At 39.5% G+C, this 26975-nt stretch overlaps 1 protein-coding gene across 1 annotated transcript in view; it reads right to left on the bottom strand.

The window, feature by feature from the left end:
• Positions 1-3188: 3188 nt before the first annotated feature.
• The window catches only part of LOC128644030 (RAC-alpha serine/threonine-protein kinase), a gene marked incomplete at its 3' end in the record, with an annotated part of 43115 nt that continues 19328 nt past the window's right edge, over positions 3189-26975 (bottom strand). Inside the window, 1 exon segment of the mRNA XM_053696793.1 lies at positions 3189-3291. Coding sequence (XP_053552768.1) covers positions 3189-3291 — 103 coding nt within the window.

Here is a 26975-nt window from a genome sequence, read left to right as displayed (position 1 = left end):
TTCAGCTGATTAACAAACTGAGGTAAAATGATACAGAAGCTTGCTTTAGTAAGGGACAGGTCAGTACGGCAGTTGTAAGACCATGTGTATGAGGTAAAATTATATAGAAGCTTGCTTTAGTAAGGGACAGGTCAGTACGGCAGTTGTAAGACCATGTGTATGAGGTAAAATGATATAGAAGCTTACTTTAGTAAGGAACAGGTCAGTACGGCAGGTGTAAGACCATGTGTATGAGGTAAAATGATATAGAAGCTTGCTTTAGTAAGGGACAGGTCAGTACGGCAGGTGTAAGACCATGTGTATGAGGTAAAATGATATAGAAGCTTACTTTAGTAAGGAACAGGTCAGTACGGCAGGTGTAAGACCATGTGTATGAGGTAAAATGATATAGAAGCTTGCTTTACTAAGGGACAGATCAGTACGGCAGGTGTAAGACAATGTGTATGAGGTAAAATGATATAGAAGCTTGCTTTACTAAGGGACAGGTCAGTACGGCAGGCGTAAGACCATGTGTATGAGGTAAAATGATATAGAAGCTTGCTTTAGTAAGGGACAGGTCAGTACGGCAGGTGTAAGACCATGTGTATGAGGTAAAATGATATAGAAGCTTGCTTTAGTAAGGAACAGGTCAGTACGGCAGGTGTAAGACCATGTGTATGAGGTAAAATTATATAGAAGCTTACTTTAGTAAGGGACAGGTCAGTACGGCAGGCGTAAGACCATGTGTATGAAGTAAAATTATATAGAAGCTTGCTTTAGTAAGGGACAGGTCAGTACGGCAGGAGTAAGACCATGTGTATGAAGTAAAATTATATAGAAGCTTGCTTTAGTAAGAGACAGGTCAGTACGGCAGCTGTAAGACCATGTGTATGAGGTAAAATGATATAGAAGCTTGCTTTAGTAAGTAACAGGTCAGTATGGCAGGTGTAAGACCATGTGTATGAGGTAAAATGATATAGAACCTTGCTTTAGTAAGGGACAGGTCAGTACGGCAGGCGTAAGACCATGTGTATGAAGTAAAATGATATAGAAGCTTGCTTTAGTAAGGGACAGGTCAGTACAGCAGGTGTAAGACCATGTGTATGAGGTAAAATGATATAGAAGCTTGCTTTAGTAAGGGACAGAGTCCAGTAGTGGTACAGCACTAAGATAACAAGGTGGTGCAAGCTGTAAGGGTACCACACAAAACCCTTAAAGTAATAGCACAGTCCAAAAGATTCAGCAGCACTCACCACTATGTAGAAAATTCCATCTTTATTGGGATATTTCGAAATAGAAAAGACAACGTTTCGGACCTCTAGTCCTTAGTCATGTCAATACATAAATGCAGGTAACACACCTTAATATAGGGATAGGGGTTAATAACCACACCTACTTAACAATTCACCTGTGCATACACACACATTTTTTCTTACAGTGTTACTTGTCCTTGAGAAGGATGCGCCATCTAGTGGTAGATATATAGTAATACACATTTAAAAAAAACAACTATTACATATTGTTACAAAAACAATTACAGAGTATTAGATACAGAGACTAATCCTATTGAAATATTTACAAAAAAACAGATAAATCATATTCTTTATTCATACCAACAGGTGCCATGGTTTCTAATTTATTAATCCAGAATACTTCCTTCTGTTTTAGGAAAAGCTCCCTATTACCACCCCTTCTGGGTAAACTAATCTGGTCAATTATTTGAAACCTTAATTGACATACCCTGTGTTCTGCCTGAATAAAGTGTTCTGCTACTGGATTTTTTATTTTGCCATTTCTGATGTCTGATTTGTGTTCACATATCCTATCACGGACCATCCTGGTGGTCTCCCCGATGTAACTCCGCCCACATGGGCATTTAATCATGTAAATGGCAAATGTGGTTCTACATGTAAATAAACCCCTGATGTTATATTTCTTGCCTGTACGTGGATGATAGAAAAATTTACCCTTCACCATATTATTGCAAATAGCACAGCCTAAACATGGGTAGCATCCCATATTTTTATCTGTAATATAGCTCTGTATTTTAGTTTTAGCAGTACCTATATCGGCCCTAATTAGCCTCTCTCTAAGATTCTTACTTCTTTTATAAGCCGGCATGAATCCTGACTGAAACTCAGTTACATGAGGGTTACATTGGCTCAATATGTGCCAGTGTCTCCTAAGAATAGAATTAATGTTACTGCTTAATGAGTTAAACTTTGTAACAAAGACAACCCGATTTTGTTTCATCTTAACTTTAGGTTTTGTTGTCTCAAGTAAGCTGTTACGTGACACTGTTGCCACTTCTTCAATTTCTTTGTTAACTAAATCACTGGGATACCCCCTCACCATAAATTTCTCACCCATTTGGTTCAATCTCTGTCTCACAAATTTGTCCTCTGACACAATTCTTCTCACTCTCAAGAGTTGACTGCGAGGTAAAGACCTTTTAAGGGATTCTGGGTGAAAGCTATCAAAGTGAAGCAGGCTGTTTTTATCAGTGGGCTTGGTAAACAGATCTGTTTCAAAACTATTGCCTGATTTATAAACTTTAGTGTCAAGAAATTCAATACTTTCCTCACTGTGCTTAAGTGTAAACTTAATATGTGTAGTTGCACTATTCAGCTGATTAACAAACTGAGGTAAAATGATACAGAAGCTTGCTTTAGTAAGGGACAGGTCAGTACGGCAGTTGTAAGACCATGTGTATGAGGTAAAATTATATAGAAGCTTGCTTTAGTAAGGGACAGGTCAGTACGGCAGTTGTAAGACCATGTGTATGAGGTAAAATGATATAGAAGCTTGCTTTAGTAAGGGACAGGTCAGTACGGCAGGTGTAAGACCATGTGTATGAGGTAAAATGATATAGAAGCTTGCTTTAGTAAGGGACAGGTCAGTACGGCAGTTGTAAGACCATGTGTATGAGGTAAAATGATATAGAAGCTTGCTTTAGTAAGGGACAGGTCAGTACGGCAGGCGTAAGACCATGTGTATGAGGTAAAATGATATAGAAGCTTGCTTTAGTAAGGGACAGGTCAGTACGGCAGGCGCACAGTAGCATGTGACACAGTGTGCATCGGCATGATTGTGTATTGGAAGACCTAAAATCTTCTTATAAGGAGTAATATGCAGACAACATAGGACAAAGGGACGTCACAAGTATTTTACTGAATTTGCACAAGACAAGGGGAGGCCCCAGGTTATACCTTGGTCAGGTGGCGTTATGGTGATCATCTGCGCAGTGAATTCTTCATCAAAATATCTGGTGTCCGTCTCTGATGTAACTTGGGGCTTAAAAGGCGGTACAAGCTGAAATAATAAAGTGTTTTGCATGTTAGGCTTTAGTTTGTGATGCACTAAAAGACTAATGAGCCCAGCAATACAGGTTATTTCACAAGGTGTTATATTATAGAAATCACCAATATGTTTAAAATATTGTGTTTTTATGAGAGAAAAAAAATGAATTTATACTTAAAGGGATAGTAAAGTCCAAAGTAAACGTTCATGATTTAGATAGGGCATGTCATTTTAAACAACTTTCTAATGTTAAGAGATCAAAACCAGCCCCCAAGTCCGCATGAAGGTGCGGCCCTCATTCCAGCTCAGCTGGTAGGGGGCAGATTAACATTTTTCAAAGATGTTTGGGTCAATTCGGTCCAAAATCATTGGATTCAGAGTATTGTATCTCTGGGGTACAGAATAGGATTCAGAGTAAGACCACAAGTGAGAAGATTTTTTTTCTCTCACACATTCCGGTAAACCCAGTAAAGGCTCAGGCTTTTCTGAAGTGTGTTTCAGACCTGGAGTTGTCAGGGGTAATCATGCCAGTTCCGTTTCAGGAACAGGGTCTGGGGTTTTATTCAAATATATTCATTGTTCCAAAGAAAGAAAATTCATTCAGACCAGTTTTAGATCTAAAGATTTTGAATCGATATGTAAGACTACCAACTTTCAAAATGGTGACTATAAGGACTATTCTGCCTTTTGTTCAGCAAGGGCATTATATGTCCACAATACAGTTACAGGATGCATATCTTCATATTCCGATTCATCCAGATCACTATCAGTTCCTGAGATTCTCTTTTCTAGACAAACATTACCAATTTGTTGCTCTTCCTTTTGGCCTAGCGACAGCTCCAAGAATCTTTTCAAAGGTTCTAGGTGCCCTACTCTCTGTAATCAGAGAGCGGGGTATTGCGGGATTTCCTTATTTGGACGATATCTTGGTACTCGCTCAGTCTTTACGTTCTGCAGAATCTCACATGAATCAACTAGTGTTGTTTCTTCGAAGACATGGTTGGAGGATCAATTTACCAAAAAGTTCTTTGAGTCTTCAGACAAGGGTCACCTTTTTAGGTTTCCAGATAGATTCAGTGTCCATGACTCTGTCTCTAACAGACAAGAGACGTTTGAAATTGGTTGCAGCCTGTCGGAACCTTCAGTCGCTATGTGCATGGAAGTTTTAGGTCTCATGGCTGCAGCATCGGACGCGATCCCCTTTGCTCGTTTTCATATGAGACCTCTCCAGCTTTGTATGCTGAACCAATAGTGCAGGGATTATACAAGGATATCACAATTAATATCCTTAAATCCCAATGTTCGACTTTCTCTGACTTGGTGGTTAGATCACCATTGTATAATTCTAGGGGCCTCTTTCGTTCGTTCAACCTGAACTGTGATCACAACAGATGCGAGTCTTTCAGGTTGGGGAGCTGTTTGGGGATCTCTGACAGCACAAGAAGTTTGGAAATCTCAAGAGGCGAGATTACCAATCAATATTTTGGAACTCCGTGCGATTCTCAGGGCTCTTCAATTTTGGCCTCTGTTGAAGAGAGAACCGTTCATTTGTTTTCAGACAGACAACGTCACAACTGTGGCATATGTCAATCATCAGGGTGGGACTCACACTCCTCAAGCTATGAAAGAAGTATCTCGGATACTTGTTTGGGCGGAATCCAGCTCCTGTCTAATTTCTGCAGTTCATATCCCAGGTATAGACAATTGGGAAGCAGATTACCTCAGTCGTTAGACTTTACATCCGGGAGAATGGTCTCTACACCCAGATGTGTTTTCTCAAATTGTTCAGATGTGGGGGCTTCCAGAAATAGATCTAATGGCATCTCATCTAAACAAAAAACTTCCCAGGTACCTGTCCAGGTCCAGGGATCCTCAGGCGGAAGCAGTGGATGCATTGACACTTCCTTGGTGTTATCAACCTGCTTATATTTTCCCGCCTCTAGTTCCAAGAGTGATCTCCAAGATCATCATGGAGCAATCGTTTGTGCTGCTGGTAGCTCCAGCATGGCCACACAGGTTTTAGTATGCGGATCTTGTTCGGATGTCCAGTTGCCAACCTTGGCCACTTTCACTAAGGTCCGACCTTCTATCTCAAGGTCTGTTTTTCCATCAGGATCTCAAATCATTAAATTTGAAGGTATGGAAATTGAACGCTTAGTGCTTAGTCATAGAGGTTTCTCTGACTCAGTGATTAATACTATGTTGCAGGCTCGTAAATCTGTTTCTAGAAAGATTTATTATCGAGTTTGGAAGACTTACATTTCATGGTGTTCTTCTCATAAATTCTCTTGGCATTCTTTTAGAATTCCTAGAATTTTACAGTTTCTTCAGGATGGTTTGGATAAAGGTTTGTCTGCAAGTTCCTTGAAAGGACAAATCTCTGCTCTTTCTGTTTTATTTCATAGAAAGATTGCTAAACTTCCTGATATTCATTGTTTTGTGCAGGCTTTGGTTCATATTAAGCCTGTCATTAAATCAATTTCTCCTCCTTGGAGTCTTAATTTGGTTTTGAAGGCTTTACAGGCTCCTCCGTTTGAGCCTATGCATTCTTTGGACATTAAACTACTTTCTTGGAAAGTGTTGTTTCTTTTGGCCATCTCTTCTGCTAGAAGAGTTTCTGAATTATCCGCTCTCTCTTGTGAATCTCCTTTTCTGATTTTTCATCAGGATAAGGCGGTTTTGCGGACTTCATTTAAATTCTTACCTAAGGTTGTGAATTCTAACAACATTAATAGAGAAATTGTTGTCCCTTCCTTGTGTCTTAATCCTAAGAATTCTTTGGAGAGATCCTTACATTCTTTGGATGTGGTAAGAGCTTTGAAATATGTTGAAGCTACTAAAGATTTCAGGAAGACTTCTAGTCTATTTGTGATATTTTCTGGTTCTAAGAAACGTCAGAAGGCTTCTGCTGTTTCCTTGGCTTCGTGGTTAAAGTTTTTGATTCATCAGGCTTATTTGGAGTCGGGTCAGGCCCACGCCTCAGAGAATCACAGCTCATTTTACTAGATCAGTCTCTACTTCGTGGGCTTTTAAGAATGAAGCTTCAGTTGATCAGATTTGCAAACCAGCAACTTGGTCTTCTTTGCATACATTTACTAAATTCTACCATTTTGATGTATTTGCTTCTTCGGAAGCAGTTTTTGGTAGAAAAGTTCTTCAGGCAGCTGTTTCAGTTTGATTCTTCTGCTTTTGATTTAAGTTTTTTCCTTTCGTTTATGAGAATAAACTTATATTTTGGGTTGTGGGTTAATTTTTTTCAGCGGAAAATGGCTGTTTTTATTTTTTTCCCTCCCTCTCTAGTGACTCTTGCGTGGAGTTCCACATCTTGGGTATTGCTATCCCATACGTCACTAGCTCATGGACTCTTGCCAATTACATGAAAGAAAACATAATTTATGTAAGAACTTACCTGATAAATTCATTTATTTCATATTGGCAAGAGTCCATGAGGCCCACCCTTTTTATGGTGGTTATGATTTTTTTGTATAAAGCACAATTATTTCCAAATTCCTTTGTTGATGCTTTTTACTCCTTTCTTTATCACCCCACTACTTAGCTATTCGTTGAACTGAATTGTGGGTGTGGTGAGGAGTGTATTTGTGGGCATTTTGAGGTTTGGGAAACTTTGCCCCTCCTGGTAGAAATGTATATCCCATACGTCACTAGCTCATGGACTCTTGCTAATATGAAAGAAATGAATTTATCAGGCAAGTTCTTACATAAATTATGTTATTACAGTATTTTATGAAGCTTGCTTATTTTTAAATAGAACATTAGTGCTGCAAGTTAAATGCATACTCACAGTGCAATAAAATACTGTAGGTTATGAATATATATATATGTATGTGTGTGTGTGGTTTGTATTTTTATTCTCCCAGAGTGTATTGGACATTGAGAAACATATACATTAAGATTCTGTAGTCTTAAATACATTTTTATTGAAAAAGCATAATTTATGCTTACCTGATAAATGTATTTCTTTCTTGACACGAGTCCAAGGATCATTCATCATAATTACTATGCCAAAGGAAAAAAGGAGAGAAAGGAAGCAACACAAGGGGCAGAGGTGCCTGAGGTTTATACGACAAAAACCTGTCTGAAAATACAGGGCGGCCCGTGAACTCACCGTGTCAAGAAAGAAAGAAATTTATCAGGTAAGCATAAATTATGTTTTCTTTCTAATGACATGGTGAGTCCACGGGCCGCCCTGTATTTTCAGACAAGTTTTTGTCGTATAAGCCTCAGGCACCTCTGCACCTTGTGTTGCTTCCATAATTACTATTGGGATCAATACCCAAGCTAGAGGACACGGATGATAAGGGAGGGACAAGACAGGGAACCTAAACAGAAGGCACCACTGCTTGAAAAAAAAACTTTCTTCCAAAAGAGACCTCAACCGAGGCAAAACTATCAAAAGTGTAAAACTTTGTATGTAGAGAGAACCAAGTGGCAGCCTTGCAAAACTGAGCCACAGAAGCTTCATGTTTGAAGGCCCAGGAAGAAGAATCAACCCTCGTGGAATGAGCCGTGATTCTCTCAGGAAGCTGCTGTCCAGCAGTTTCATAGGCTAAGGGAATTATACTCTTTAGCCAGAAAGAAGAGCAGTAGTCAAACCAAACAAGAGACTAGGGAAAATCCTTAGTCGCCCACAAGTAGAATTACAGTGCACGCACCACATATAGGTTGTGCAACAAACGCTCTTATGAGAAGAAGGATTAGGACACAAAGAAGGAACAATGATTTCCTGAGTAAACACCTTAGGAAGGAAACCTAACTTAGAAAGCAGAACCACCCTATCTGAATGAAAGATAAGGTAAGGGGAATCATACTGTTACGCTGATCGTTCAGAGACTCTCCGAGCAGAAGAAACGGCAACAAAAACGAAACCTTCCAAAATAACATCTTAATACCTAAGGAACGCATAGGCTCAAACGGAGCCTGCTGAAAAACTCTAAAAACAAGGTTAAAACTCCAGGAGGAGTAACAGATTTAAACATAGGCCTGATTCTGACAAAGGCCTGACAAAAGGATTACACGTTTGGCACATCTGCCAGACGCTTAACCAAATAGACAAACCTTTCTCCAGATCCTCCTGGAGAAAAAAACTAAATTCTAGGAATCCTAACTCTACTCCGAGAGTAGCCCTTGGATTCACATCAATACTACATGGTAAATCTCTCTAGTCACAGGCTTACCAGCATGTATCAAAGTCTCAACGACCGAATCTGAAAAGACACGCTTAGAGGAAAGCAAGTGTTCGATCCCCAAGCAGACAGCTTCAGAGAAACGAAATCTGGAGGAGAGAAGGGACCCTGATCAGAAGGTCCTTACTCAGAGGCAGTCTCCAAGGTGAAGAGATAACAACTCCTCTAGGTCTGCCTACCAGGTCCTGCGAGGCACGCAGGGATAATCTGAATTACCTATTCCTCTCCTGTTTGATACAAACAATGATTTGTGAAAGAGGAGCAAACCAAGAAAAAGTGATGCCAGACTGAATCCTAAGGCAATGCCAGGGCATTTAACAGAGCAGCTTGCTGATCTCTAGACCCTTAATATAACCTGGAAGCTTGGCAAACTGTCATCTCCAACTCCAGCACCCCTCATCAAGGGATAACCTAGAGAACACCTCCGGGAGAAAAACTGACTGCTCAAGAAGACCGCTCCCGGTATTCACTCCTGAAATGTGAATAGCTGACAAATCACGATGTCCACCCACCGATCAATCTACGCCAACCATGGCAAAGGAACTCCAGGTTCTTCCCAGGTGGTTAACGTAACCGCTGAGACAAAATTGTACAGCCAGAACCGGTACAAAAACGGCTAAGACAACTGAGGCAAAGCCATCAGAGCAATGTAAATCACTTACAACTACAAAAAAGTTATGGGAAGAACAGACTCCACTCAATTCCATAATCACTATCCAACAGGCTAGCGACGTGGTCACTTAAACTCAGGAAAATCTCCAGAAGCATGAGCCCTGAGATAGAAGCACCAGAGAAATGGAGAATGCGGGTAAGAATCCTGCTACCTCTCGCAAGCTAAACAAGCAATCTACTACTAATTCTAGATCTATCCTGCAAGACAGAGCCACAGGATCCCCAGGTCCACTATCTGAACATGCATAACAGCAGACACTCAGATGGAATTGAGCCAAGGAATGATGTCCAATGAATCAATCATCAGACCAATTACCTCCATATATTGAGCCACAGAATGGCTAAACAGTAGAATGCCAAAAAGAAAAGGCAAGAGGAAAAAATCCACTATTTTCTGAACTCTGCCAAAAATATATTTTCAGAGATAGGGAAACTAATATGGTCCCTATGAAACTACCCCTGTAGCTGGAACAAGGGAACTGATCACAGGAAATATAGCCCCCTCTGAGAGCTTTGTCAAAGCCAGAGGAAAGAGCCACAAACTGAAAGTGTCTGACCGAAAAGGCAAACTCAGGCATTTAAACATACATGCCCTCCAGGTCTATGGTCGCCATGAACTGGACCTCTTGGACCAATACATATATAGAACGCCTCTCTCATCACCAGGTACAGCTATTTTTGAGAGGTGAACCTGCTCCTTGGAGGAAGGAGCTGAATTACAATACGTAACCCTGGAAAATTCTGACCCCAGCCCCTAGATATCTAGGGTCTCCCGTATCCAGGTATGAGAAAAATAGATATAATAGCCCCCTACAGGATCCAATCCTGGCTCGGGGATAAACCATACCTGCTGAAAGAGCGTTATCTGCGGGTTTCTTTAACAACTTCCCCCTGATCCAGACTGACTGACTGGACTGACTGACTCAAACTGCTCCTGTTAGGAAAACAAAGGGAAAGAGCCACAGAATAAAAGATCTCCTAACCGTCCTTCTATTCTGGGACTTCCCACGGTGTCCTCCAGACTGGGGTCCTACAAGGCGTTGCACCAAAATGATGCCGCCCTGGTTTGTAAAGACTGCAACCTTAAAAAGACAACTAACCTTTACATGGAGAGAAGCCCAGATAAACAATCATAATAAAAACCACATAAGATTATGTGTGAGATTGCTGAGCAGAAGCTCTGTATTGGATTAGAACCTGTGTCTGCTCGTTCTTTGATCAGTAACCGTTAAGCACTAAATAGGAGCATCCAGCTTCAGCAGCTGGATACGAACCAACAACCTTGAGTTGCAAAGCCACAAATTAACCACTAGATCACAATGGCTACGTCGAGTTCCCATGTAAAGGAGACGGCTTATGACAGACAGGAGATGGGAGAAAAAGCTTCCTTAAAGGGACACTGTACCCAAATTTTTTCTTTCGTAATTCAGATTGAGCATGACATTTTAAGGAACTTTCTAATTTATTCCTTTTATCAAATTTTCTTCATTCTCTTGGTATCTTTATTTGAACTGCAAAAATGTAAGTTTAGATGCAGGCCCATTTTTGGTGAACAACCTGGGTTGTCCTTGCTGATTGGTGGATAAATTCATTCACCAATAAAAAAGTGCTGTCCAGAGTACTAAACCCAAAACAAGCTTAGATGTCTTGTTTTTCAAATAAAGATAGCAAGAGAACAAAGAAAAAATGATAATAGGAGTAAATTAGAAAGTTGCTTAAAATTGCATGTTCTTTCTGAATTACAAAAGAAAATTTTTGGGTACAGTGTCCCTTTAACTTCTCCCATACCTGAGAAAAGTCTACGGAAACAAGAAAATCCTTTCCAGACGAATCCTAGTATAAATAAAATAAACTAGATACTTGAGGATTAAGAACAACAGACGAAGTCTACCAAGTGGCCAACCCCTCCTAAATTCAAAGGTGTTCAGGCCTGAATCTGAAGGAAACCACTTCAGCATCAGATAAAGGAATTAAACTGTCCGAATCGGAGATTTAAAGCTCGAATGCTACCTACTATCTACCTTTTAGGACTATAAGGAGGGCAATATGCGTAGCAGAAAACCTAGTTCAATAATTTTTCCTCTTGCGAATTCCCTTTAATATAGGAAAAGCAGATCATGCCACAGATACCAGAAGACAACTGGGCAGACAAATCTGTCAGCAACCAACTCCTCCAGGAGATGGAGAGGAACCGCAGAGCACTGCATGATACGCCATAAAAAGGCTTGGGACGTTTGAGGAGAAAACTGTGGCTAAGCCCAAACAGCATCATCCAGGGAGACATGAGGCTAAAAATAACTTATTTTAAAAATACTTTAAAATAAATAAAATGACACTGTCACTTTAAGAGTATAAAGTCCCTTTTTTATTTTTTTTTATATATAAGCAAAATATATGTATATTTAGGAACATATCTCTGTTCCATTCCTTAACAAAACGAAAATTAAACATTGAATTTATGGAAATATTTTCCTTTGGTGAAGAAAATCTAACCTAAACCAAGGTATATAAATGTGTAACTTATGAAACAAAACAGAAATTCTGCCCAATCCCACTGCAGGTATAAATGTTTCAACATTGGAATGTTTATTACATGGATTGGAATAAAAGCATGAATATTCCCCAAACTCTAATAAAACACTAACAACTCCGTAAACATAAGTTTAACAAGCCCCACAGAGGATTATGAAAAAAACTCTCTCTATACAATCCTTGCCGATTGTAAAATTAGAGGTAGAGACTGATTAAGGGAACTACGATATTTGCTAGACTCTGTCTCACAGAACTATTCTTCTAAGTCCTCAGTGCCGTACAGGATAGTAACGCCGCTCTGTACTCGCGCAACTGCATTTACAATCAAAGATGGCGCTTCTCCGTATTCAAAAATGGAGGCAGGGACACGAAAAACGGCATGGAGATGAACATCACGCTTCATCCTGCCGCACCATCTTAAACACTGACTACAGTCTAAATTGGTCAATAAACTGAACATAGTGTCTTTCCGTTCTAATCCCCAAAAACTTTAAAGAAAGTTGTGCCTCTCGTATCCTCAACGAGAAAAAACCCCACGTAATAAGTGCACGGTCCATGCAACCCCAAAGAAATGGCGCAGTACTTGTTACTCCCCTGACCTAGTCCTTTTAGTCTACCATTAAGACATTAAAGAGGGAGGCTGACAAAACAATAAAGAACTTAAATATAAATCAGAGCCCCAATTAGGTTAACCCCTTCCTCTGCTATGAAGGGAATTAACCCCCAAGTCTCCACATCTCATGTCTAATGTGCCTGCAAACTGCTCTAAGCATCCATAAGGATTTGTCCCACTAAAAGCAGAGGGTCCTTAACCCCTTCAGTGCCAGCCTTCTAGCACCAGAAGAACAAAGGCACTTACCTGCATTCTAGCCGTCCAGCAGTCAGACGACTCACAAAGTTTGAGAGGATCTTTCTGAGCCTTATGTGTTAAATAAGTCTTATTAAAGTGCCCACTTTCCTCTGAGTCTTTGATATTCCCAGAATAAAAAGTCAGCACTTACCTTAATGCTGTCCGACAGCAGGACAGTCCAGCAGGTTTAAGAAGTCCTCTCCCTCCTATAGCCCTGTAGAAAATGATAAGGCCTGAGTTAAGTTTGCTTAGGCCATCAGGATAAGGGCAGCAGAAATGTATGAGAGGCGCAGTGAGAATTATGTCCCACCAGTTCCCATTGCTCTAAAGCCACCAAAAGCTCTACTGAAGAGACTGATATGGACTACGGCTACACCCTGGAACAAAGCAGCACTCTCTGGCACTACTATAAAAATAATAAACTCTTGATTGAAAAATCTTTTCTAACACCTAACTTTACCTCTTCCTAGCACTAACGTAGGCAAAGAGAAAGACTGGAGTGGGAGGGGAGGGAGGAGCTATTTAACAGCTCTGCTGTGGTGCTCTTTGCCTCCTCCTGCTGACCAGGAGGTGAATATCCCATAAGTAATGATGATGATCGGTGGACTCATTTTGTCTTTAAAAAGAAATATATATATATTGTACCAAAATAACATCAAATGTATGTAGAAATATGTATTTATGAATAAATAGAACATATTCTGCTACGTGAAGAACATTGGAATGTGAAATATTAATATTTTCATGTCGGGTTAGAGCACTTGAGAATATGCGATTGTGTAGTGCAGTGCTTTCCAAACTGTGTGTCGTGACACATTAGTGTGTCAGCAGCAGTGTGTAGGTGTGTCCCTGCTTCAGCACACATCTTTTTAAATTTAAATTTTTTAAAATTGTTTTTGTTTTCCGACTTTCCGCCTGCCTGATATGCATATCACATGGTTGACTCGTGATTCATACCTAGTGGGTCATAGATTATCTTAACCTATTGGCGCAGCTCAGTGGGAACTGAAACTATTCCCATTGGCGGCACATTGGCTCCTGATTGCACGTGTAGTCAGTGAGTGGGATAGCAGCGTGTTTGCAGCACGAGCAGTAGTCAGTGCAACTCAGAGAGCTTTGAGGGTGGCAGCTTAAACGCTGAGCTGAAGTCAGAAGTAAAAACAAAATTTATGCTTACCTGATAAATTCCTTTCTCCTGTAGTGTGGTCAGTCCACGGGTCATCATTACTTCTGGGATATTAACTCCTCCCCAACAGGAAGTGCAAGAGGATTCACCCAGCAGAGCTCTACCTCTACGTCACCTCCAGTCATTCGACCAAGGACCAACGAGAAAGGAGAAGCCAAAGGGTGTAGTGGTGACTGGAGTATAATTCAAAAATGTTTTACCTGCCATAAAAAACAGGGCGGGCCGTGGACTGACCACACTACAGGAGAAAGGAATTTATCAGGTAAGCATAAATTTTGTTTTCTCCTGTTAAGTGTGGTCAGTCCACGGGTCATCATTACTTCTGGGATACCAATACCAAAGCTAAAGTACACGGATGACGGGAGGGACAGGCAGGCTCTTTATACGGAAGGAACCACTGCCTGAAGAACCTTTCTCCCAAAAACAGCCTCCGAAGAAGCAAAAGTGTCAAATTTGTAAAATTTGGAAAAAGTATGAAGAGAAGACCAAGTTGCAGCCTTGCAAATCTGTTCAACAGAAGCCTCATTCTTAAAGGCCCAAGTGGAAGCCACAGCTCTAGTAGAATGTGCTGTAATTCTTTCAGGAGGCTGCTGTCCAGCAGTCTCATAGGCTAACCGTATTATGCTACGAAGCCAAAAAGAGAGAGAGGTAGCCGAAGCTTTTTGACCTCTCCTCTGACCAGAATAAACGACAAACAGGGAAGACGTTTGTCGAAAATCCTTAGTTGCCTGTAGATAAAATTTCAGGGCACGGACTACATCTAGATTGTGTAGCAGACGTTCCTTCTTCGAAGAAGGATTAGGACACAAAGATGGAACCACAATCTCTTGATTGATATTCCTGTTAGTGACCACCTTAGGTAGGAACCCAGGTTTAGTACGCAGAACTACCTTGTCTGAATGAAAAATCAGATAAGGAGAATCACAATGTAAGGCAGATAACTCAGAGACTCTTCGAGCCGAGGAAATTGCCATTAAAAACAGAACTTTCCAAGATAACAGCTTGATATCAATGGAATGAAGGGGTTCAAACGGAACACCCTGTAAAACATTAAGAACTAAGTTCAAACTCCATGGTGGAGCAACAGTTTTAAACACAGGCTTGATCCTAGCTAAAGCCTGACAAAAAGCTTGAACGTCCGGAACTTCTGACAGACGTTTGTGTAAAAGAATGGACAGAGCTGAAATCTGTCCCTTTAAGGAACTAGCAGATAAACCCTTTTCTAAACCCTCTTGTAGAAAAGACAATATCCTAGGAATCCTAACCTTACTCCATGAGTAACTCTTGGATTCGCACCAATATAAATATTTGCGCCATATCTTGTGGTAAATCTTTCTGGTAACAGGCTTCCTAGCCTGTATTAAGGTATCAATAACTGACTCAGAAAAACCACGTTTTGATAAAATCAAGCGTTCAATTTCCAAGCAGTCAGCTTCAGAGAAATTAGATTTTGATGTTTGAAGGGACCCTGGATCAGAAGGTCCTGTTTCAGAGGTAGAGACCAAGGTGGACAGGATGACATGTCCACTAGATCTGCATACCAAGTCCTGCGTGGCCATGCAGGCGCTATTAGAATCACTGATGCTCTCTCCTGTTTGATTCTTGCAATCAATCGAGGAAGCATCGGGAAGGGTGGAAACACATAAGCCATCCCGAAGGTCCAAGGTGCTGTCAAAGCATCTATCAGAACCGCTCCCGGATCCCTGGATCTGGACCCGTAACGAGGAAGCTTGGCGTTCTGTCGAGACGCCATGAGATCTATCTCTGGTTTGCCCCAACGTCGAAGTATTTGGGCAAAGACCTCCGGATGAAGTTCCCACTCCCCCGGATGAAAAGTCTGACGACTTAAGAAATCCGCCTCCCACTTCTCCACTCCCGGGATGTGGATTGCTGACAGGTGGCAAGAGTGAGACTCTGCCCAGCGAATTATCTTTGATACTTCCATCATTGCTAGGGAGCTTCTTGTCCCTCCCTGATGGTTGATGTAAGCTACAGTCGTGATGTTGTCCGACTGAAACCTGATGAACCCCCGAGTTGTTAACTGGGGCCAAGCCAGAAGGGCATTGAGAACTGCTCTCAATTCCAGAATGTTTATTGGTAGGATACTCTCCTCCTGATTCCATTGTCCCTGAGCCTTCAGAGAATTCCAGACAGCGCCCCAACCTAGTAGGCTGGCGTCTGTTGTTACAATTGTCCAGTCCGGCCTGCTGAATGACATCCCCCTGGACAGATGTGGCCGAGAAAGCCACCATAGAAGAGAATTTCTGGTCTCTTGATCCAGATTCAGAGTAGGGGACAAGTCTGAGTAATCCCCATTCCACTGACTTAGCATGCACAATTACAGCGGTCTGAGATGTAGGCGTGCAAAGGGTACTATGTCCATTGCCGCTACCATTAAGCCGATCACCTCCATGCATTGAGCTACTGACGGGTGTTGAATGGAATGAAGGACACGGCATGCATTTTGAAGCTTTGTTAACCTGTCTTCTGTCAGGTAAATCTTCATTTCTACAGAATCTATAAGAGTCCCCAAGAAGGGAACTCTTGTGAGTGGAAAGAGAGAACTCTTCTTTTCGTTCACCTTCCATCCATGCGACCTTAGAAATGCCAGTACTAACTCTGTATGAGACTTGGCAGTTTGAAAGCTTGAAGCTTGTATCAGAATGTCGTCTAGGTACGGAGCTACCGAAATTCCTCGCGGTCTTAGTACCGCCAGAAAAGCACCCAGAACCTTTGTGAAGATTCTTGGAGCCGTAGCCAATCCGAATGGAAGAGCTACAAACTGGTAATGCCTGTCTAGAAAGGCAAACCTTAGATACCGGTAATGATCTTTGTGAATCGGTATGTGAAGGTAAGCATCCTTTAAATCCACTGTGGTCATGTACTGACCCTTTTGGATCATGGGTAAAATTGTCCGAATAGTTTCCATTTTGAACGATGGAACTCTTAGGAATTTGTTTAGGATCTTTAAATCCAAGATTGGCCTGAAAGTTCCCTCTTTTTTGGGAACCACAAACAGATTTGAGTAAAACCCTTGTCCTTGTTCCGACCGCGGAACCGGATGGATCACTCCCATTAATAAAAGATCTTGAACGCAGCGTAGAAACGCCTCTTTCTTTATTTGGTTTGTTGACAACCTTGACAGATGAAATCTCCCTCTTGGGGGAGAGGATTTGAAGTCCAGAAGGTATCCCTGAGATATGATCTCTAACGCCCAGGGATCCTGGACATCTCTTGCCCAAGCCTGGGCAAAGAGAGAAAGTCTGCCCCCCACTAGATCCGTTCCCGGATCGGGGGCCCTCAATTCATGCTGTCTTAGGGGCAGCAGCAGGTTTCCTGGCCTGCTTGCCCTTGTTCCAGGACTGGTTAGGTCTCCAGCCTTGTCTGTAGCGAGCAACAGCTCCTTCCTGTTTTGGTGCAGAGGAAGTTGATGCTGCTCCTGCTTTGAAATTACGAAAGGAACGAAAATTAGACTGTCTAGCCTTAGGTTTGGCTCTGTCTTGAGGCAGGGCATGGCCTTTACCTCCTGTAATGTCAGCGATAATTTCTTTCAACCCGGGCCCGAATAAGGTCTGCCCTTTGAAAGGTATATTAAGCAATTTAGATTTAGAAGTAACGTCAGCTGACCAGGATTTTAGCCACAGTGCTCCGCGCCTGAATGGCGAATCCGGAATTCTTAGCCGTAAGTTTAGTTAAATGTACTACGGCATCCGAAATAAATGAGTTAGCTAACTTAAGGGCTTTAAGCTTGTGTGTAATCTCATCTAATGGAGCTGATTCAAGTGTCTCTTCCAGAGACTCAAACCAAAATGCTGCTGCCGCCGTGACAGGCGCAATGCATGCAAGAGGTTGCAATATAAAACCATGTTGAACAAACATTTTCTTAAGGTAACCCTCTAACTTTTTATCCATTGGATCTGAAAAGGCACAGCTATCCTCCACCGGGATAGTGGTACGCTTAGCTAAAGTAGAAACTGCTCCCTCCACCTTAGGGACCGTTTGCCATAAGTCCCGTGTGGTGGCGTCTATTGGAAACATCTTTCTAAATATCGGAGGGGGTGAGAACGGCACACCGGGTCTATCCCACTCCTTAGTAACAATTTCAGTAAGTCTCTTAGGTATAGGAAAAACGTCAGTACTCGCCGGTACCGCAAAATATTTATCCAACCTACACATTTTCTCTGGTATTGCAACTGTGTTACAATCATTCAGAGCCGCTAACACCTCCCCTAGTAATACACAGAGGTTTTCCAGCTTAAATTTAAAATTTGAAATATCTGAATCCAGTTTGTTTGGATCAGAACCGTCACCCGCAGAATGAAGCTCTCCGTCCTCATGTTCTGCAAATTGTGACGCAGTGTCTGACATGGCCCTAATATTATCAGCGCACTCTGTTCTCACCCCAGAGTGATCACGCTTACCTCTTAGTTCTGGTAATTTAGCCAACACTTCAGTCATAACAGTAGCCATATCCTGTAATGTGATTTGTAATGGCCGCCCAGATGTACTCGGCGCTACAATATCACGCACCTCCCGAGCGGGAGATGCAGGTACTGACACGTGAGGCGAGTTAGTCGGCATAACTCTCCCCTCGTTGTTTGGTGAAATATGTTCAATTTGTACAGATTGACTTTTATTTAAAGTAGCATCAATGCAGTTAGTACATACATTTCTATTGGGCTCCACTTTGGCTTTAGCACATATAGCACAGATATCTTCCTCTGAATCAGACATGTTTAACACACTAGCAAGTAAACTAGCAACTTGGAAATACTTTTCAAGTAATTTACTATAATATGAAAACGTACTGTGCCTATAAGAAGCACAGAAAAAGTTATAACAGTTGAAAATTAATAAAAGTTATAGCATCAAATCTTTGTAAAAAACACAATTTTAGCAAAGGATTGCTTCCATTAGCAAAGGATAACTAACCCTGATAGCAGAAAAAAAATACAGAAATAAACTTTTTTTTTTATCACAGTCAACTACAATCTCACAGCTCTGCTGTGAGTGATTACCTCCCTCAAAACAAGTTTTGAAGACCCCTGAGTTCTGTAGAGATGAACCGGATCATGCAGGGAAGACAAACTTCTGACTGAATTTTTTGATGCGTAGCAAAAGCGCCAAAAAAGGCCCCTCCCCCTCACACACAACAGTGAGAGAGATCAGTAAACTGTCATAAATTAAATAAAACGACTGCCAAGTGGAAAAAAATAGTGCCCAAAACATTTTTTCACCCAGTACCTCAGAAAATTAAACGATTTTACATGCCAGCAAAAAACGTTTAACATTAAATAAATTAAGTGTTATTAAAAAGTCTGTTGCTAGTCCCTGCAAATTAGGCTAAAGTCTTATGTATACAGTATAATTCCAGTGAAGTGCCATTCCCCAGAATACTGAAGTGTAAAATATACATACATGACAGCCTGATACCAGTTGCTGCTACTGCATTTAAGGCTGAGTTTACATTATATCGGTATGGCAGAATTTTCTCATCAATTCCATTGTCAGAAAATAATAAGCTGCTACATACCTCTTTGCAGATTAATCTGCCCGCTGTCCCCTGATCTGAAGTTTACCTCTCCTCAGATGGCCGAGAAACAGCAATATGATCTTAACTACGCCGGCTAAAATCATAGAAAAAACTCAGGTAGATTCTTCTTCAAATTCTACCAGAGAAGGAATAACACACTCCGGTGCTATTATAAAATAACAAACTTTTGATTGAAGGTATGAAACTAAGTATAATCACCACAGTCCTCTCACACATCCTATCTATTCGTTGGGTGCAAGAGAATGACTGGAGGTGACGTAGAGGGGAGGAGCTATATAGCAGCTCTGCTGGGTGAATCCTCTTGCACTTCCTGTTGGGGAGGAGTTAATATCCCAGAAGTAATGATGACCCGTGGACTGACCACACTTAACAGGAGAAAGTTAGTTTTTTTTGCAGCTAGCTCCCAGTAGTGCATTGCTGCTCCTGCTCTTGATATATGGATAGGAAGTGGAAGCTTGATGATAAAATCCTAGTGTCTTTATCTAATTTATGTATGTTTCTGTATCTCTTAAAACCAGTTAGTTTAACCTCCTGTTTCCTAGTACAACTGAATTACTGTGTCGCGAAATTATGTAGGTCTAAAAAGTGTGTCACCAACATAAAAAGTTTGGAAAGCTCTGGTGTAGGGTATTAGTTTTTTCCCCACCTTTTTTGCTCCATTAAGTTCTATGAAAATGGTTTACTTTCAACTTGTAGAAATATGGTGTAGTGGCCAAGCGCTAAGACAATCCCTAAGCTGAGTACAAATAGAGGGCCTAACCAACCCCCAAAGGAAAGAACTAGCAATAGAATAATATGTACAGCGCCAATAAAGGCTAAGGGATAAATATAAACACTAAAAAATGAGGTGTAGGACTACCAGGGCTAAAATGATAGTTTAATACAAAATGGTAGATAAAAACAATGGTATAGGTAAAAAGTGGCCAGGGATATAATGTCAAATCCCTATAATAAAAAACTCAAAATTACATTAAATAACAGTTAAGATCATGGATCCATGGGTTATATGATGAGAAAATAATATAAACTCCACGTATGGGTATAAGTAAACAAATGTGCGAAGTGTTTTACAGCATAGGTGAACAGTAAACACACAAGTGTAATAATGAAAATATGAACAGTGTATACATATACAAGATAAAAAACAATCCAAAAAATAATCCAAAAATAGCTGAACAGTCCTGCTAATAGCACTGCAGTGCAAAAAATAATAATCACAAGTAAGTGAATACAAATGAGTGAAAAAATTTAAAATAGTGAAAAAATATGAGATGAGGTGACACAGTGATGTGAAAAAATGAAAATATGAAAAAATGGGTCAGGAATCCGGTGAAAAAACGAAAAATCAAAAGTGATGTTCAACAAATGTTAATAAAGATAAAAAATTGTGTTGTAATCCAAATGAATAACAGTTAAATTTAAATAAAATCACATGAAAGAACCTTGGATCCTGAGGGGGAAAGTTCCCAGGTGAATCCTGACAGCGGTCAGCTGCTTATCCAATGTCCTAGAAATGTCCCTGTAAGAAAAGGATTAACATAGCGTAACAAGTCCTTAAAATAGTGAGAATCTTAAAATGGTGCTTACCAATAGGTCTACGCGTTTCGGCCCCAAAAAAGGCCTTTATCAAGACTGCTGGATTGGTAAGCTGAGAGGCTTTAAATAACAGTATCACTTAAGTGACCGGATGTAGCTCTGAGGTGAACTTCCGGTTTCGCCATAGGATGAAGAAAGTTTTTAACATGTATAGAATATGTCACTCAGAGATAGTATTGTCCTATATTTTATTCCTAGAATGTATATATATATATTTGATTAAAGGTCGCCACTTGATTGTCATTAGGCTCAGTGTATCTAAGCACCCATAGTCGTGATGTCACTTCCGGTTTACGGGGATAAACTTTTATAGCTGATCTTATATTTTTAATGGCCTCAAATAATGAACTCGAGTTAGAAGATGTAGTTTATAGATGTATTTTTATATTTTTAGGCTTGATCGAACTATACTTTTGTGGTGACGATTTTGCAGGGATTTGATTGGTCGTGACATCACGGCCCAGATTCTATGATCCTATTGGTGTTAGAAAGAAGGTGTGTGGGTAATAGCCCTCCTGATTGGGTATTGAACGCTGAGATGTCAATTAGCTTTTTAGCAAAGGGGACAGATTGTTTAAATAACAGAAGAAATTAGATAATAAAGATACCAATTTCATAAAAAGAACAGCTTGAAAATGGTTAGAGATATGTTTCATCAGAGGTGATTTATATGCCTTCTCCAGTATGTTTGTATATGATTATGAGTCATCTCACAAATCGTACATCATAAGGAGATATAGTTTACATATCTTCTCCAGTGTGTGTGTACATGGTAATGAGTGATATCCTTAATCATATGCCATAGGTTTAAATGAGAAGATAGGAGGTCTATTAGTCCTCTCTTACAAACTAGTTACGTTAAAAATAGTAATGCATTAGACATTTTTTAAAGGCACAACATCATAGTGAAGGAGTTCTATCAACATCAGAGTTAGGAAGTAAAATCCAATAGTGGCACAATAACAAAGAAAGGATCACTTATCCTATATACCTAATCAAACTAGTGTAACCAGGTTAAAAAAGGAATCATAAAAAGAGAATGCTATAGCAGTGTAGATGATTTATCTTACACAGTTGTATATTCAAAGTCACAAAAGGCTATAGCTTTAAAAAAGAAGAAGGAGGAGGAAGAGACTTAAATCTATAATGTGAAAGAAAGAGACTTCATGGCTTTTTAAGGACATATCGATATGTCATAAGTCAAAGTATATACATACTCATCACTGGGTCCAATGGCCTCAGTAAATCTAGTTGAGAAGGGTGTTTTAGTACCCCTTTCATACCACCAGAGTGAAATCTTATATAAGACATTTAGAACACTAAGGTCTGCAATGTCAAGTAATTTAGAAGCATTTGTTAAGTGGGTGTATGAGGGATATATAAACTAACCAATGATTAAGAGACCTGATGGTGACCAATATAGGTGTAGGCAAACCTAATGTTAACTTTTATGAGCAGAGGATGATAAACTTCTGGAATAGAAATTGCATATGAGACCAGATACCTAGACTATACATAAGATATAAATATTCACCCTTGGGATGTAGGGAGGTCCTGATAGAAAACTATGAATTCAAAATGAGGGGATAGTGTGATGAATGTTCTGTAGTGGAGTCCTTCGTTTAACTTTAAGTCAGGGGTATAAGGGTAATAAAAGCAGAAAAATTTGGGAAAGAGCATAGTCAATCTATGTCTAAGGTATGTACTTCTAGTCATAGATTGGGAGTTAAGGATGGATAGATTTGGTGGGGAGTCTGGAGAGAATCATATAAGATAGTATCATAATGCTATCAGATATATTCATAAATTGAAGAGATGGGTTAGATCCTCTCTGTTGTTTAGACCTTTCGGATGTAAGCTATCCAACAGAAAAATCCATTTAGATTCAGCTTTGAGAAGACTTTTTTCAAAGTCACCACCTCTCCAATTTTTTATAACTTTTTGTATGCCAGTAAATTTCATGTCTTGTATATTGCCTTTATGTTTAGTTGCAAAATGCTTTTAAAGTATTGTGTCTTTATTCTGTTTTTCAATCAGCAATATATGCTCTCTTAGCCTATCTCTGAGGCTTCTTGATGTCTGGCCAATGTACTGGAGGCCACATGAGCATTCTATAAGATATATGATCCCTTTGTCCTGGCATCTTATTAAATCTTTAATAGCAAATTCTTCTCCAGTCTGGTTTGATTTGAATTTTTTGGTCTTAGTGCCTCTTTTGCATGCTTTGCAGGTGGGGCACGGGTAGAAACCTTTAATTGATTTCCCCTGTACATCATATGTTCTTGAGTTACTCTTCTGTTGTAGACTTGGCGCTAGTTTGTTTTTGAGATTTCCTGTTTTTTTGTAGACGAATTTTGGTTGATTTGGGAGTTTATCTCCAATGACATCGTCATTTTTCAACAGGTGCCAGTGTTTTTTAAAAATCTTTTCGATGATGTACCGATTACTGCTGTATTCTGTAATCATAGGTATATTTAGCAGTTCTTCTGTTTCCGGTTTTTTATGGTCTTTGTATTTAGTTAGCTCTTTTCTTTTTTTTAGATCTAGAAAGACAATTTCTTTTGGACTCCATGTATAAGTAAACTTCAAATTTAGGAGGTTCTGGTTCATGATCTCTATTGTATATATAAGATCCTGTATCGAACCTTTCCAGTTGATCAAAATATCATCAATATATCTGCGGTACAGGACCAGGTCCGCGCTAGCTGGGCATGAGTCCCAGAAGATGCTCTCCCATCTTCCCAAAAGAAATTGTCTTTCTAGATCTAAAAATAGAAGCTATAAAAGGCAAATGGGAAACATCTACACATTTTAAATCAGTTGACAGCAACAGCTATATACACTATGAGAGCTGTCACCATGTAAAATGGAAAAACAACATCCCAAAAAGTCAATTTTTAAGGGTCCGGAAAAACTGTTCAAATATCATTACATGGGAAAAGCAAGTGAAACGATTAAAAGAAAAATTCATGGAAAGGGGTTATAAGGAGGAACATCTGGATCTCAAGATACAGGAAGCACGACAGGTGGAGAGAAAAGAGCTAACTAAATACAAAGACCATAAAAAACCGGAAACAGAAGAACTGCTAAATATACCTATGATTACAGAATACAGCAGTAATTGGTACATCATCGAAAAGATTTTTAAAAAACACTGGCACCTGTTGAAAAATGACGATGTCATTGGAGATAAACACCCAAATCAACCAAAATTCGTCTACAAAAAAACAGGAAATCTCAAAAACAAACTAGCGCCAAGTCTACAACGGAAGAGTAACTCAAGAACATATGATGTACAGGGGAAATCAATTAAAGGTTTCTACCCGTGCCCCACCTGCAAAGCATGCAAAAGAGGCACTAAGACCAAAAAATTCAAATCAAACCAGACTGGAGAAGAATTTGCTATTAAAGATTTAATAAGATGCCAGGACAAAGGGATCATATATCTTATAGAATGCTCATGTGGCCTCCAGTACATTGGCCAGACATCAAGAAGCCTCAGAGATAGGCTAAGAGAGCATATATTGCTGATTGAAAAACAGAATAAAGACACAATACTTTATAAGCATTTTGCAACTAAACATAAAGGCAATATACAAGACATGAAATTTACTGGCATACAAAAAGTTATAAAAAATTGGAGAGGTGGTGACTTTGAAAAAAGTCTTCTCAAAGCTGAATCTAAATGGATTTTTCTGTTGGATAGCTTACATCCGAAAGGTCTAAACAACAGAGAGGATCTAACCCATCTCTTCAATTTATGAATATATCTGATAGCATTATGATACTATCTTATATGATTCTCTCCAGACTCCCCACCAAATCTATCCATCTTTAACTCCCAATCTATGACTAGAAGTACATACCTTAGACATAGATTGACTATGCTCTTTCCCAAATTTTTCTGCTTTTATTACCCTTATACCCCTGACTTAAAGTTAAACGAAGGACTCCACTACAGAACATTCATCACACTATCCCCTCATTTTGAATTCATAGTTTTCTATCAGGACCTCCCTACATCCCAAGGGTGAATATTTATATCTTATGTATAGTCTAGGTATCTGTTCTCATATGCAATTTCTATTCCAGAAGTTTATCATCCTCTGCTCATAAAAGTTAACATTAGGTTTGCCTACACCTATATTGGTCACCATCAGGTCTCTTAATCATTGGTTAGTTTATATATCCCTCATACACCCACTTAACAAATGCTTCTAAATTACTTGACATTGCAGACCTTAGTGTTCTAAATGTCTTATATAAGATTTCACTCTGGTGGTATGAAAGGGGTACTAATACACCCTTCTCAACTAGATTTACTGAGGCCATTGGACCCAGTGATGAGTATGTATATACTTTGACTTATGACATATCGATATGTCCTTAAAAAGCCATGAAGTCTCTTTCTTTCACATTATAGATTTAAGTCTCTTCCTCCTCCTTCTTCTTTTTTAAAGCTATAGCCTTTTGTGACTTTGAATATACAACTGTGTAAGATAAATCATCTACACTGCTATAGCATTCTCTTTTTATGATTCCTTTTTTAACCTGGTTACACTAGTTTGATTAGGTATATAGGATAAGTGATCCTTTCTTTGTTATTGTGCCACTATTGGATTTTACTTCCTAACTCTGATGTTGATAGAACTCCTTCACTATGATGTTGTGCCTTTAAAAAATGTCTAATGCATTACTATTTTTAACGTAACTAGTTTGTAAGAGAGGACTAATAGACCTCCTATCTTCTCATTTAAACCTATGGCATATGATTAAGGATATCACTCATAACCATGCACACACACACTGGAGAAGACATGTAAATTATATCTCCTTATGGTGTACGATTTGTGAGATGACTCATAATCATATACAAACATACTGGAGAAGGCATATAAATCACCTCTGATGAAACATATCTCTAACCATTTTCAAGCTGTTCTTTTTATGAAATTGGTATCTTTATTATCTAATTTCTTCTGTTATTTAAACAATCTGTCCCCTTTGCTAAAAAGCTAATTGACATCTCAGCGTTCAATACCCAATCAGGAGGGCTATTACCCACACACCTTCTTTCTAACACCAATAGGATCATAGAATCTGGGCCGTGATGTCACGACCAATCAAATCCCTGCAAAATCGTCACCACAAAAGTATAGTTCGATCAAGCCTAAAAATATAAAAATACATCTATAAACTACATCTTCTAACTCGAGTTCATTATTTGAGGCCATTAAAAATATAAGATCAGCTATAAAAGTTTATCCCCGTAAACCGGAAGTGACATCACGACTATGGGTGCTTAGATACACTGAGCCTAATGACAATCAAGTGGCGACCTTTAATCAAATATATATATATACATTCTAGGAATAAAATATAGGACAATACTATCTCTGAGTGACATATTCTATACATGTTAAAAACTTTCTTCATCCTATGGCGAAACCGGAAGTTCACCTCAGAGCTACATCCGGTCACTTAAGCGATACTGTTATTTAAAGATTCTCAGCTTACCAATCCAGCAGTCTTGATAAAGGCCTTTTTTGGGGCCGAAACGCGTAGACCTATTGGTAAGCACCATTTTAAGATTCTCACTATTTTAAGGACTTGTTACGCTATGTTAATCCTTTTCTTACAGGGACATTTCTAGGACATTGGATAAGCAGCTGACCGCTGTCAGGATTCACCTGGGAACTTTCCCCCTCAGGATCCAAGGTTCTTTCATGTGATTTTATTTAAATTTAACTGTTATTCATTTGGATTACAACACAATTTTTGATCTTTATTAACATTTGTTGAACATCACTTTTGATTTTTCGTTTTTTCACCGGATTCCTGACCCATTTTTTCATATTTTCATTTTTTTCACATCACTGTGTCACCTCATCTCATATTTTTTCACTATTTTAAATTTTTTCACTCATTTGTATTCACTTACTTGTGATTATTATTTTTTGCACTGCAGTGCTATTAGCAGGACTGTTCAGCTATTTTTGGATTATTTTTTGGATTGTTTTTTATCTTGTATATGTATACACTGTTCATATTTTCATTATTACACTTGTGTGTTTACTGTTCACCTATGCTGTAAAACACTTC

The sequence above is a fragment of the Bombina bombina genome, unplaced genomic scaffold (assembly GCF_027579735.1).
Source record: "Bombina bombina isolate aBomBom1 unplaced genomic scaffold, aBomBom1.pri scaffold_1391, whole genome shotgun sequence".
Classification (NCBI taxonomy): Eukaryota; Metazoa; Chordata; class Amphibia; order Anura; family Bombinatoridae; genus Bombina; species Bombina bombina.
This window is presented reverse-complemented; position numbering and strand designations above follow the sequence as displayed.